Here is a 12,767-nt window from a genome sequence, read left to right as displayed (position 1 = left end):
TCTACAATCTTATAATTTGCTCAAATGGCATAAAAATGCACACCGAGCTGCAGTTGAAGCTTTAGGAAGTGGCAATGGTCTTAGTGTTGTAATTAGGAGTATTGAGGAAGCAATATTAGCTAATAGGTGAACAGAAGTAGCTTTACAAAATAATGACTCTTTACCCACATGTGTCTTGAGGTAATTTCTGCTCACCTCCTATTTAGTTTTGTTTTAGTTTAGTTGTTTTGTGGTATTGATTCCTTGAATCAACATCTTTTATCTGTTTTTTACTTGCAGGATGGAAGCCTAAGAGATTCAAAATATAACTGGTGTAAGAAAGGCCTGTTTCTGCACTGCAGTCATTGTCTTCCGTCACTTGGCTATCCCCCATAAACAATTCGGGTCTACAACAGACAAGAAGAGTTGTCTTCCATCAGGTAGGTTGATCTTATAAGGAGGAAGATTCTCAGCTAAATGAAAACTCCTTAGAGAGAAATGACCCAATTTACTAGCTGGCTTGTTTCTGCGTTACCCCACACCAAGATTTAAACACCAAGAATACAATATGCATGCTGAGGCCTAGAGATGAGAGAGCACAAGTAATTCAAGAACTCAAGACGGAAAGTACGGTTGAAGTGGTAGCTTGGCAAATTTGTAGGTGCTACACTGTCCAACACGGAAAGTACGGTTGCATTTCCTTCCACTTCCTTTCTTGTTTATATAACCTGGATAATCCGCTCGTGTGAATTGTGCTTCCTCAACCAGAAACAACCCAACCTCTTCTGCTAACTTCACTATGTTCCACTTGCTGAAAGGATGGGTGGTCTTGTGAGTCACATGAACTTCTCCACTTCCTGTGAGCATTTCACGTGCACTGGTGAAGTACCCCTTGACCAAATCCTGATGCAACCTGAAAAATAGATCAGTCAAAAGAGACGTTACCAACATCCTTCTTCTTGTCAACCAGTCTACCATATTATGATCCATGTAGCATTTAATCTTTATTTAAACTTACTTAATTTGGATCTTGTTATGTTCCATCGAGATGAAACCTGCATGAGGAAAATTGAAGACAATGCGATCGAATCGTCTATTCGTTAGCTGGGGGTGTTGGCTCATGGTATGAACATCCACCTCATGCAACACCGTACATCCCCTGCCCTTTAACTCATTCAAAGTGCTCGTTACATTTGAATACTTTTGCATTAAAGACTCTGCGGTTAAGGTGTAAATGAATTCAGTCAGGAAATTGACTTGTAGCAAGTGCAATAACGATGGTAGTCAGTTTCTCCCTTGTTACCTTCGGGGTCGAAAGAAGTTGCAACCATCTTCACAGCAGAGCCAAATTCTTTGGCTAAGCAAGCAGCAAAGGAGAAGTTGCCCTCACCCACTAAGAGTATCTCCTGAGAGCTGCTATAGTGCATAATCGTTTTCTCTCCCATTTTAGATCTCTTGTTTTTAATTTTTATCTTGAACATCTACTTAAGAGTTGCAGGGTAGGGGGCAACTGTTGGCCTAACCGTTTGATTAAGAAAACACACATAGGGATTAACAAGAAAAAGTGTGTTATATTAACCCATTCATGATTTCCAAAGAATTACAAGTTTGAAGGCTTACATGCATGCGTCTTGGTAATTGTAAGGTCTCCCTAGTTTTCTTTCCAAAGAGTTGCAGGATCCGGTTCCTCTGCATGGATTTTCTCCTCTAGGATTCGCTTGGCTTTTACTGTGGGATGCCACCTCAATAAACTATAATCAAAGGGATAAAAGAATTAACACATATACTATTAGAAAGGAAAACACATAATAAAATATTTTAACAACCAGAATCTAACATCTTTATGTCTCCTCCTTCATAAATTAGAACCGACAAAGCCTAAATTTACAACTTCGACACTTGAATTTTCTCTAATCGCATGGACATGACAAAATCATGGTTTACCTTTCTCTTCTCAGTCTAGAATTCAAAGAAGCTATTTTTAATTTGCTGCCCCTTTTTTTTTTTTTCTTCTCCCTGTCTTCTATTTGTTTTCCTTTTAATTTCAGACCGAATTAATACCTTTCTTGCACTCGTCATATTAAAAACAAGAAAGAGAATATCTGTGTTTTGAATCCAAAGCAATCAACGGGGGAATCACTTTTTCTCCTCTTATTCCAATCTTGGATGAAGGTATTTTTTTTTTTTCTTAGGCTTGTTTGATAAGGAGGACCATACTAGACGCGATCAAGGCATAATATGGATATTGTTGTCCAATTTTGAGGATGAATGAGGACTATTCATAAGAGGTTGATGACTAAGACTTATTCCCCTAATCCCCTAGAAAATTGGAAGATTATGAGGGATAAGTTTTAGTCATCAACCTCTTATAGATAGTCCTTATTCATCCTCTAAGTTAGGCAACATATCCATATTATGCTTGAATGCACATCAAATGTAAGCATTTTGCTGGTATGCGACTTTAATTTGTAGCGTAGAAGAAGAAACGAGAGCAATTTGATTTTATCATGAACGCTAGCATAAGTGACTCTTATAGCCCTTGGATTATATTTTATTGTGGTGGCATCCTCACATTAAAAGTCAAGCAGATTTTAGTAGATAAAATTTAAGCAAAGAATCCGGATCCTTCTTTCCCAGCCTGTCTATGTTTGAACATCTGCTACTTCTAGCTATCTGTACTATTCATGAGCACTAAATAATATTTACTTCATGTTGCCCTTGTTGGAAACCTATTAAGCCTCAATTCTTGTGAATCCGTGCGCCTCCTAATAGCTGGTGCATGTTTATGGCAGACCTGTCAAGGACCAATTAGATTTTGATCCGGATCCGATAAATATATGATACGACCCAATTTAAGATAAGATACTACTTAATTTTTATGTGCATGAACATTATATATGTGAGTAACTGAGTTTTATATGCATTGAGAATTTACTTAAACTAATTAATTATTAAAAAAATATTAAAATTTGAAATGAAAAATAGATAAACAAAATAAAAGAAAGTTGTTACTAATGAGATTTTGATTCTCTCAAGTCTTAAAAAGAATCAGTTAGCTAGCTGCCATCTTGCTGTAACTAAAGCTACTGTGTGTGTACCTTTGGATGCAGTAGGCATAGCTCAGGTGGCCTACCAATCCAGTCAGTGAAAGGTCCAGGCTAAAATGGCAAAAATCTAAAGAACCTAAAACTCAAAACTGATAAAGAAACCAGCCTTTGTTTAGAAGAGGCTTTTAACAATTTTGATAACATGCATCTGAGGCAGATTGTATTGAGGGGGAGGGGGAATACATGTACAGGGTAAAGTACCTTCTAAATTCAAGCTGAATTGAAACACCAATTAGTTTCAAACATTTTTAGCGGAGTGGGGTTTCAGATAGATGCTCAATCTCACATTGAGGGGGTTGAAAAATTCGTAGTGATACATGGATCACGAAATCACCTCATAAAATATTCTCAGAGATTCAAGGATCAAGAAGCGGGACGAAAAGTGAGACGTGTTAGTATTGTTCTACTCTGTACAAGGCACAAGATTAATCCAGCAATGGAAAGGTGAAGGCTTTCTGAATGAAGAAGGGCAAGTCAACATTAGAAGAGGCATATAGCAACAGAGTAGTTGACTGATATCAACCTACATTTCACCACAAAAGAGCTCATCTTACAAGCTTGGTCCATGATTTAAAACTGAAATCCTATACACAGTGCTAGATACAGCCAAGTCAAGATCTTATGCACAAGACATGACATTCAAAATAAAGCTGATGAGTTGAACGTTTGTCGAGTTTTAGGAATATAAACAAGGGGACTCATGCTTGAATGAAAAACCTCATGCCTATCAAACAAAAAAGATATGTGTTGATACTATTCCTCACCAGTAGTAGAGATCACTTTATATGCAAAATGGCCTGCAAGAAAAAAATAAGTGTAAGATATTTTGGAGCACTAAATCAAGTTAATGTTGAAGATGTAGAAGTGGAAGTTTAAAGTTTTCCATATGAGACTGGGATATTGGAGCACTTGGGGAAATTTCTTATGTGCTTATTTTCTTTCAACAAGTTAAGCAAGCACATGAGAAAATTCAAGTGCTCACCCCTTGAACTATAAGCCTTGCTATATTCAATAGCACCTGTATATTTTGGCATATTCCCAGAAACATTGCTGTAAATAATGGGTACAGTCGTATGCCAGATTTCAAAATTATGCACATTTTCAAGTCGCTTGCTCATTGTAGTATTAAAAATCACAACAAATTGAAATAAACGAAAACAAAATTCATATGCTGGGGCTTACCTTTCCATGTGAGGACCATTAATTCCAGAATAACCAGACCATGGACCCGAATCAGTAATGCTAAGGTGGAAACAAGAAGGGCTAGAATGGTAGAACAACTTGGCAAATTTGAAGGTGCTACACATTCCAACCGGAAAAGTTTGATCACACATTCCATCTCCTCTCTTATTTTCATAACCTGGATAATCCCATAGTGAGAACGGTTCTTCATCAACCAGATATAACCCAACCTCATGTGCTAACTCCACTATTTTCCATTCACTGAAAGGAAATGTTGTCTTGTGTGTCACATGAATTTCTCCTATCGCGGTCAGCAGTTCGAGTGCATTTTTTAGGAATCCCCTGATCAAATCCTGATGAAACCTGCAAATGCATGAATTTAATTTAGAGTTCAAAATCCTCTGTTTACATTTTTGTGCTAGTGTTCTGCTTAAGCTCAAAACTACATTGTTTCAATTCTTCATTTAATTATTTTTCTAACATAAATCCTAAACACTAAACCCTTTCCCCTAAAATAAACACATGATGAACACAAAATACCATAGAGAATATACCATGATCTTTAAAAGGGATGCATATATGGGTTTGTTTGAACTTACCAAATTTGGAACCTGTTGCGTTCAGAAGAAAAGGGACCAAGCAAGTAACCGGCATGAGGAAAATTATAGATTATGCGATCAAAGCGTAATCTAATCAGGAAAGGGTGTTGGCTCATGCTGTGGACATCCACCTCATGCAATACTATACATCCCCTTGCCTCTAATTCTTTCACATTGCTCAAAGCTTTTGAGTACTTCAGCATCAGAGACTCTACAATTAGCATACAAAGGATTCAATAAGGAACCCTCTAATTTCTTTTTAAACTAAAATAAAAAATTGCATCTTTGGGCCCCTTTAACTATTACTTATCCATTAATGACTCTACAATTAGGATGCAAATGATTTCAATCAGGATTCAGAAACCCTCCAGTTTAAACAAAAAATTAATAGGACCCCTCTATCATTTTCACCATCGATGACTCTACAATCAGCATGCAAAGTATTTCAATCAGGAACCTTCTAGGTTGTTTCATTTGGAAGACAAAATCTTTGGTCCCCTCTATCTATCATTTCTTTTTGAGTCATGACCAAAATGTAAATTCTAAAACAAAACAGAGAGTCAAATTGCAGACAGAAAAAGTAACCAAATTTAGAGTAAAATTGGATGTTTTTATTTAAATTTCAAACTGGGTTGCTTGAAAACCAAGGAATTGGCCAGAAATAATGAGTTAAAAATGAAGTACTTAGACGTTGACACAAGTCAATGATGATCTAAAATTACCTCTGGAGTCAAGAGAAGTTGCAACCATGTTGACAGCCAAGCCAAAAGCTCTGGCTAAGCAAACAGAAAAAGAGAAGTCTCCTTCTCCAACTAGGAGTATCCTCTGATAACTGCTATAATGCTTAATCTTCCTCTCAAAGCTAAAAGCTTCCATTTGTGATTTGATTCTCTCTCGCTCTCCAACTAAGAGAATTCAGAATTCTTTTTTACTCTTTTTGGGAAAGAAGAGAAGTCAGAACTGTTTGACTTGTTGATATTTTTCCTTCTTGGGTACTTACTGTGAACATTTTTTAGTTGGTATTTATACTCGCGCAACGCTTGCACTCTACACACCCTTTTGATTTGAGAAGCACATACACGCATTAGGAGGAAAAGTGTCTGTGTGTGTCACATCATATTAAACTAACATCACCAGTTATCACTTTGGGCTGAACGTTAGTTCAGTGTTTTTTAAGCATCTTAATCATCTGTTTGGATTTTCTCTGTTACGATATAGTTAATTTTTTTTCTTCACACGTGACATTATTAAAATTTCATTTAAAAGACTCTAATGTTGACATATTACACATAAAATCCAAATGCCTCGCAATTTTTTTTTGGTTAAAAATTTTCGTAAACCTAACATGTTTTGCAGCCGTTTAGTCTTGCTTCCATTTTTTTTTTTTTTCATTTCTTTTCAGTTTCTCTCTTTCTTCCAAGGACACCATTATCTTCTCCACGTCTCTATCTTGATCATGTTCTTTAATATTTGGATTGTAAGACGAACATGATAATCTTCCAGTGAGAGACTAAAGCATTTGAATGTCTGAATTAAAAAGTAAATTGGATTTTTTATTTTAAAGATGATGTGTCCAATTTAAACCGCTTAAATTAAATTTTAATAAGATGTCATGTGAAGAATAATAGTAGCACTCAAAATCTAAATTGGAAATAGTTTAATTATTTAATTAAATGATTGTCATTTTAAATTTTTTTGAAACATCATATTTGTTTATTTTGTTGGCAATAACTACATACTTCAATGGTTTTTAATTTGTTTAATTTTTTATACGGATATGTATGAATAAAGAGTTGAAAAATATATGGTTCAAATTGTTAAAATACAATATTTAGAATAATATTTTTTTATTTTGTTGGTAATAACCACATATTTTAATGGTTTTTAATTTTTTTTTTGTAGAGATATTTATGAATAAAGAGTTGAAAAACATACAGTTTTTTTTTTTTTTGGGGTCAAACTAAAAATATACAGGTTGAAATACAATATTTAGAAAGAGGCTCTTTTAAAGTTATATAGAAAGATAATTAATAGCAATGTAAAAGGAAGTAGTTTTGAAATTCAACAAAAAAAATATATCATGGTCATTATTTTCCTAATTTGCGCCCTCTTTTAGACTTCCTTTACTCATATTATCAAACCAACTAAACAAGTGAAGCCTTACATTTTGGTAAAACCGAAATAAAATGTGCGTGCAGGTAGTGAATACTAAGCAAGGTCTAAAATATTGGAGGTTTTGTGAAATATCGGTGGTTCAAAGACACGGAAATATTGATGAAAATATTGGAAAAATATCGATATTGGTAGAATTGAATAAAAATTAAGGAAATTGTAAGAAAAACTTGAAAATTTTGATTGAAACTTTAGAGGATGTTTATTTAGTCAATTATACATTGTTTTATCACAAAAATATTGGAAGGAAATGCATTACATGGTGGGTTTGGCTAATTTAAGTTGATTATATAACAAGCTGATAAACACTGTGAGTATAGAAATTATGTAATAATTAATGAAAGAAAATTAAACATACCATATAATCATTTATTTATAATGATTTACTTCAATATTTTACACTTTGTATTGCATGGTAAGATACATGAGTGACTTAATGCCACATAGAGTTCCTATGAGATTCAAAATTTTCATTGTCTTCATCATTTCTATGTGTAGAGTATGCGTACTATGAAGAGTAGTTATCAAATGAAAAATCCCCAAAATAGTTTTGCATTTAATTATTAACATGTCATCAATATGGATCCAAGATTGGTTGATGTTGCCCATAAACAAAATCATTTGAAGATTGGGTCTCAGATTCTTTCCATGAGCTACTCAATTCCATCCCAAAAGGCATCAAATCCCTTTGTGTGCGCACATGCTACTGTGGTTTTTTTTTTCTTTTTTCATTCCAGGTACATATCCTAATATTTTCGATATTATCAATAATATTCTGATATTTTGTCCATATGTTGATGAAGAGAGAGCGAAATTCTCGGATATAAAATTTCCCCGATATTATCGCTGAAATTATCAATATTTATATAATAATTGCATGGATAGATTTCAAAATATTCTCTATATTCGTGGATATTATGCTGACAAAGGAAACTAGGGGTGGGCATTGGAATCGAAGAATCAATCAACCAAACCAAACTAGACCGGAAAAAACCCAAAAAAACCGTGTTGACCAAAAAGTCAAACCCAATTCAAAAAACCAAACTGAACTAGTTCTAACTGAATCCCGTTTTGGTTCTATACCACCAACAAACTGAATCGGGCCGAATCGAACAGGCTAAATTTAAAAATATATAATTTTAATATTTATTTATATCCAATGCTATATTTTTAATCTCATAACCAATATTTACCAAAGTTCAATTTCAAAACATCTCTCTTTTCTAGCCTTAATATTTCTTTTTGCATGAAATTGAATAATTTGTTAATTTTCAAGCCAACAAAATAAAATTTCAGTTGAAATTTGTATAAAAAAATAATTTTGTGGAAACGGTTTGTATTTCCAAAATGAAGGCAAATTACTTTGTCAAATCCCGTGCTGCAACTTTGCCTCTTTATAAAGTTAAAAGCAAATGGACAATACTAGGTTGCACCACCTACTATCTCAAGATAATGACATGACATTGACATATATTGCACACAATTAATAAAGTGTTTTCTTCAGGGCATTTGCCTCAGCCCAATGTTTTCTTCCTTTCTGAGCTCTAAATAAATGCAAGACATCTACAATGTCAGCTGACCATAAACTAATGCTCAAAGCACCAGGGTGGAAACTAGAAGCAGCACCAGGGTGCCACTAGTTGGAGATGCTATTACATTTTATAAAATCGGAATAAAATGTGCGTGTAATAGGGATGATAATTTTCTCTCGTGTAAGAGTCTTTGTGGGTTTTGATCCTAATGGGTCAAGTTTGAAAGATAAAAAATAGGTATGGAGATGGGTTCGGAGAATTTTTCAGGTATGATGTTTGGGGAGAGGCTGGGATGGTATTTTGATCCTCAACCCCCTTCCCATTTAGAATATATATAATTTATTTTTCATAAATATTAGTAAGATGTGTGATGGTGATGCTACCTCTATAATGATCACGTCTTTGAAATGTAGTCTTGACATGTATTAATTTTTTTTTTAAATAGTCTAGAATTTTCGATAATAGTGTTCTTTTTGTGTACAACAAACTAGCTTTTTATTCGTTTTTTTTTTTTCATAATGGATAGGGTCGGGAAATCCATTCCCCAACGAAGGCAGGGATGAGAAATCCCCAATTTGAATATTGAGGTTATGAAAGCAGGGATGGGGGGAATTTTTTTAACGGGAATGGGGATGAGAATGACATAGCCACTCCCAATTCGACCGTTACCATTCCCAGCGTGTAGGCAGTGGTGCCTTGAAGTTGAACATAGTGTTTTTATTTAGTGAATCTTCATAGCGTTATAATTGACGCTCCAAATTTTAGGCGTTATTTGCCCATATTTATAATCTTTTAAACCAAATGGCCCACCAAGCAATGGTTTGGGCTTTGTTACGGGTGTGTTTTTAATTTTTAATTGTTAAATTTGTTACAGGAACACCAATGAAGAGAGAGAAACTTTTTTGCTATCTCCATTACAAGAAAGTTTTTTATTATTTTTTTTGCAATGACATCACTTTTTATAATTTATTATTATTTTATTTATGCCTTTCTCTTTTTTCAATTAAATATAAGACACATTTGATGGAAGGAAAAAGTGTATGTCAGACTCACATATGTGAGGGATTTGGTCAGCAATGTATAAATAAATATGGTATATGTTAAATTTTCATGTAAGGCGTCAAATTTCAATGAGTTATTCTACATTTGTCATTTCCCTCGTACATGCATTAATAATGATATGGAGATCTCAATTTCTTGTTCTTTTTTCTGGGTCGAGATGGAGATCTCAAATTCTTGTGGCCATGCTTTGGCTTCTTCCTCTCCAAGCTCTCTAAATAAGTGCAAGCCATATCTACTATGTCAGCTGACCATAAACTAATGCACAAAGCACCGGGGTAGAAACTGGCAGCAGAGCGCTTGGCAAATATGAAGGTGCTTGACATTCCAACAGGAAAAGTGTCATCACACATCCCAACTCCTCTTCTATTTTCATAACCTGGATAATCCCACAGTGAGAACTGTTCTTCATCAACCAGACGTAACCCAACCTCTTGTGCTAACTCCACTATTTTCCATTCAGTGAAAGGAAATGTTGTCTTGTGTGTTACATGAATCTCTCCTACCACGGTCAGCATTTCGTGTGCATTCTTGAAGAATCGCCTCACCAAATCCTGATGAAACCTGAAAATGCATGAATTTCATTTAGAACTCAAAATCCTCTTTCACATTTTTGTGCTAGTGTTCGCTGCTTATGCTCAATTCTTTGATTTAATGCATGCATATATGGGTTTGTGTGAACTTACCAAATTTGGTACCGTTCAGAAGAAAAGGGACCGTGCACGTAACCCGCGTGAGGAAAATTATAGATTATGCGATCAAAGCGTACGCTAATCAACAAAGGGTGTTGGCTCATTCTGTTGACATCTACCTTATGCAACACTATGCATCCCCTGTCCTCTAATTCCTCCACATTGCTTATAGCTTCTGAATACTTTAGCATCAAAGACTCTACAATTAGCATGCAAAGGGTTCAATCAGGATTCAGAAACCCTCTCGTTTAAACAAAAAGATTGCATCTCAGGACCCCTCTATCTATCATTTCACCATCGATGACTCTACAATCAGCATGCAAACTATTTCAATAACGAACCTTCCGGGTTTTTTTATTTTCTTTTGGAAAGACAAAATCCTTGGTCCCCTCTATCTATTATTTCATCTAGGTCATTACCAAAATGTAAATTTTAAAACCAGACACAGAGCTAAATTGCAGACAGAAAAAGTAACCAAATTTAGAGTTAATTGGTTGTTTTTATTTATATTTCAAACTGGGTTGCTTGAAAACCAAGGAATTGGCCAGAAATAATGAGTAAAAATTGAAGTACTTGGACTTTGACACAAATCAATGGTGATGAAAAATTACCTCTGGAGTCAAGAGAAGTCGCAACCATGTTGACAGCCAAGCCAAAAGCTCTGGCTAAGCAAACAGAAAAAGAGAAGTCACCTTCTCCCACTAAGAGTATCTTCTGATAGCTGCTGTAATGCTTAATCCTTCTCTCAGGGCTAAACCCTTCCATTCTGATTTGATTCTCTATTCTTCTTCAACTTTCCCAGAATTCCTAGACTTGCTATTATTCTTCTCTTTGGGGACTTAAAACCGTGGGGACAGAATACTCGTCGAACGCTTCACTCGCATCATTGCCCTCGCCCTTTTGATTTGAAAAGCCTATCAAATTAAAACAACATATCTGCTTTATCATTTTTGGGCTAAACTTTAAACTTTGGTAGTTTAAAGCTATATAAAACGATAATTCAACAAACAAAAAAGATGTACTTTTGAACATGAAAGGAAAAAAAAAAAGTTGAAAGAGTTAGTGCATGAAAGGAATCTGTTGGTTTCACACAATGATGTAGTAGTTGTCAGGTTTGCAAAAACTGATTTGCATTTGAATTTTGATTTGGAAAAGTCAAGAGTGCATCTGTTTGTATTGAAAATTCTGGTCAGATTGATCGCTTCAGGTTTGTATTCATACGGTCCTTGTTTTCATTGAAAATGTTGAAGTAAATGCCTCTGTCGTTCTACTTTAATTTTATTTTAAGTCTATGTATACTTTACTTTGATCTGAAGTTAAAGGTATACTTTACTTTTATTTAGTGAAAGGGGGAACTCTTGTAAATCATGTTCAATCTCCTACTATATTCGATGGAAATCCCCTCAAGGGCAACCACGTAAATGAATGTTGTGTGGAATCAATTTGTACGAAGGCAAATTTACCTTCGTCAAAACCCTTTGAGACAATTTTGTCTTTTTGAAAATCTAAAAGCAGCCAATGGGGTTGTGCCGCAGTGGTCAAGCGGTCCCCTTCCACCTCCCTCCATGTGGCACCCAGGTTCGAAACCATAGCCATAAACTAATGCTTTGGCATCTTCCTTTCTAAGCTCTCTACATAAGTGCAAGCCATATCTACAATATCAGCTGACCATAAACTAATGCTCGAAGTACGAGGGTGGAATCTGGAAGCAGCACAAGGGTAATTTTTCAGCATACATATGATTTCAGTCATAAACCTTCTAATTTGAGCTGAAGTAAAAAGGTAATTTTTCAGGATTATTGTTATGTAAATATTAGAAGCAAATACATTAATGAGGTAACTTTAATGTCCACGTATATATCTTATAATATGGATTTTCGTAATTTTTGTTTTGAATGATAAGTTTTGTTGCTGCAAGTGCAAGAGTACAACAACATAACTCCAAATAAAGAGACACAATTAAGGACCAAGAACATTCTTGGTTGGTGATGAGTTCCAAATTAAGTTCTTGATAATTTGGTTAACTTTCTTTTTCGTTTTACTTTTTTATAATTATTTTTACTTTTAGTAAACTAACGGAAATACTCTTACACTGAACGGAAATTTTAACGGAGTTAGACGTAGGTGGTGAATTGCAACACTCCACAAAGTTCAAGTGGTCAAAAATAAAAAATAAAAATTCAGGTGGTATTGACGCAATGCCGAGAAGTTCAGGTGGGATTTATGCAAAATTCTAGAAACTAAATAAATAACTTACAGAACAAGAAACAAAATAATGAACCATGATGCTGAGACATGTCAATGTGTTGATTTAAATAGCTCTGGAGTCGAGAAGTTGCAACCATGTTCCTAGCAGAGCCAAATTGTCTGGCTAAGCAAAGAGCAAAAGAGAAGAAGTCTCCTTCTCCAACTAAGAGTGTCTTCTGAAAGCTGCTGTAGTGCAGG

General features: G+C 34.9%; 4 protein-coding genes across 4 annotated transcripts in view; 1 reads left to right on the top strand and 3 right to left on the bottom strand.

Annotated features, from left to right (window-relative positions):
- The window catches only part of LOC117626011, an 8,513-nt gene extending 6,915 nt beyond the window's left edge, over positions 1-1,598 (top strand). Inside the window, exons 8-9 of the mRNA XM_034357629.1 lie at positions 78-180; positions 280-1,598. Coding sequence (XP_034213520.1) covers positions 78-130 — 53 coding nt within the window. The 3' untranslated portion in view covers positions 131-180; positions 280-1,598. The remainder of the gene's footprint in view (positions 1-77; positions 181-279) is intronic.
- On the bottom strand, positions 355-1,424 carry LOC117625238 (uncharacterized protein At4g26485-like). Its single transcript, XM_034356842.1, has 4 exons — positions 1,283-1,424; positions 998-1,196; positions 611-892; positions 355-505 (listed from the first exon to the last, which is right to left on the bottom strand). The coding sequence occupies exons 1-4, from the start codon at positions 1,422-1,424 to the stop codon at positions 355-357; spliced, it is 774 nt and encodes a 257-aa protein (XP_034212733.1).
- Positions 1,599-3,492: 1,894 nt separating the features above from the next.
- LOC117626054 (uncharacterized protein At4g26485-like) lies at positions 3,493-5,828 on the bottom strand. The gene is made up of 4 exons (XM_034357694.1): positions 5,590-5,828; positions 4,868-5,078; positions 4,269-4,631; positions 3,493-3,883 (listed from the first exon to the last, which is right to left on the bottom strand). The coding sequence occupies exons 1-4, from the start codon at positions 5,741-5,743 to the stop codon at positions 3,868-3,870; spliced, it is 744 nt and encodes a 247-aa protein (XP_034213585.1). The 5' UTR covers positions 5,744-5,828; the 3' UTR covers positions 3,493-3,867.
- A 3,874-nt stretch (positions 5,829-9,702) lies between these two features.
- Positions 9,703-11,530, bottom strand: LOC117625970 (uncharacterized protein At4g26485-like). The gene is made up of 4 exons (XM_034357577.1): positions 11,415-11,530; positions 10,934-11,236; positions 10,317-10,521; positions 9,703-10,194 (listed from the first exon to the last, which is right to left on the bottom strand). The coding sequence occupies exons 2-4, from the start codon at positions 11,085-11,087 to the stop codon at positions 9,741-9,743; spliced, it is 813 nt and encodes a 270-aa protein (XP_034213468.1). The 5' UTR covers positions 11,088-11,236; positions 11,415-11,530; the 3' UTR covers positions 9,703-9,740.
- Between the last annotated feature and the right edge of the window lie 1,237 nt (positions 11,531-12,767).

The sequence above is a fragment of the Prunus dulcis genome, chromosome 4 (genome assembly GCF_902201215.1).
Source record: "Prunus dulcis chromosome 4, ALMONDv2, whole genome shotgun sequence".
NCBI classification, from domain to species: Eukaryota; Viridiplantae; Streptophyta; class Magnoliopsida; order Rosales; family Rosaceae; genus Prunus; species Prunus dulcis.
This window is presented reverse-complemented; position numbering and strand designations above follow the sequence as displayed.

Bases quoted from the DNA above. Each gene is read 5' to 3' on its own strand.
- LOC117626054 (XM_034357694.1), bottom strand. From the start codon at position 5,743: ATGGAAGCTTTTAGCTTTGAGAGGAAGATTAAGCATTATAGCAGTTAT. The intron at 5,079-5,589 runs GTAATTTTAGAT...TGCTAATTGTAG, and splicing joins AACTTCTCTTGACTCCAGAG to AGTCTCTGATGCTGAAGTAC. The intron at 4,632-4,867 runs GTAAGTTCAAAC...ATGCATTTGCAG, and splicing joins CGCAACAGGTTCCAAATTTG to GTTTCATCAGGATTTGATCA.
- LOC117625970 (XM_034357577.1), bottom strand. From the start codon at position 11,087: ATGGAAGGGTTTAGCCCTGAGAGAAGGATTAAGCATTACAGCAGCTAT. The intron at 10,522-10,933 runs GTAATTTTTCAT...TGCTAATTGTAG, and splicing joins GACTTCTCTTGACTCCAGAG to AGTCTTTGATGCTAAAGTAT. The intron at 10,195-10,316 runs GTAAGTTCACAC...ATGCATTTTCAG, and splicing joins TCTGAACGGTACCAAATTTG to GTTTCATCAGGATTTGGTGA.
- LOC117625238 (XM_034356842.1), bottom strand. From the start codon at position 1,424: ATGGGAGAGAAAACGATTATGCACTATAGCAGCTCTCAGGAGATACTC. The intron at 1,197-1,282 runs GTAACAAGGGAG...CCTTAACCGCAG, and splicing joins AACTTCTTTCGACCCCGAAG to AGTCTTTAATGCAAAAGTAT. The intron at 893-997 runs GTAAGTTTAAAT...TCTATTTTTCAG, and splicing joins CATAACAAGATCCAAATTAA to GTTGCATCAGGATTTGGTCA.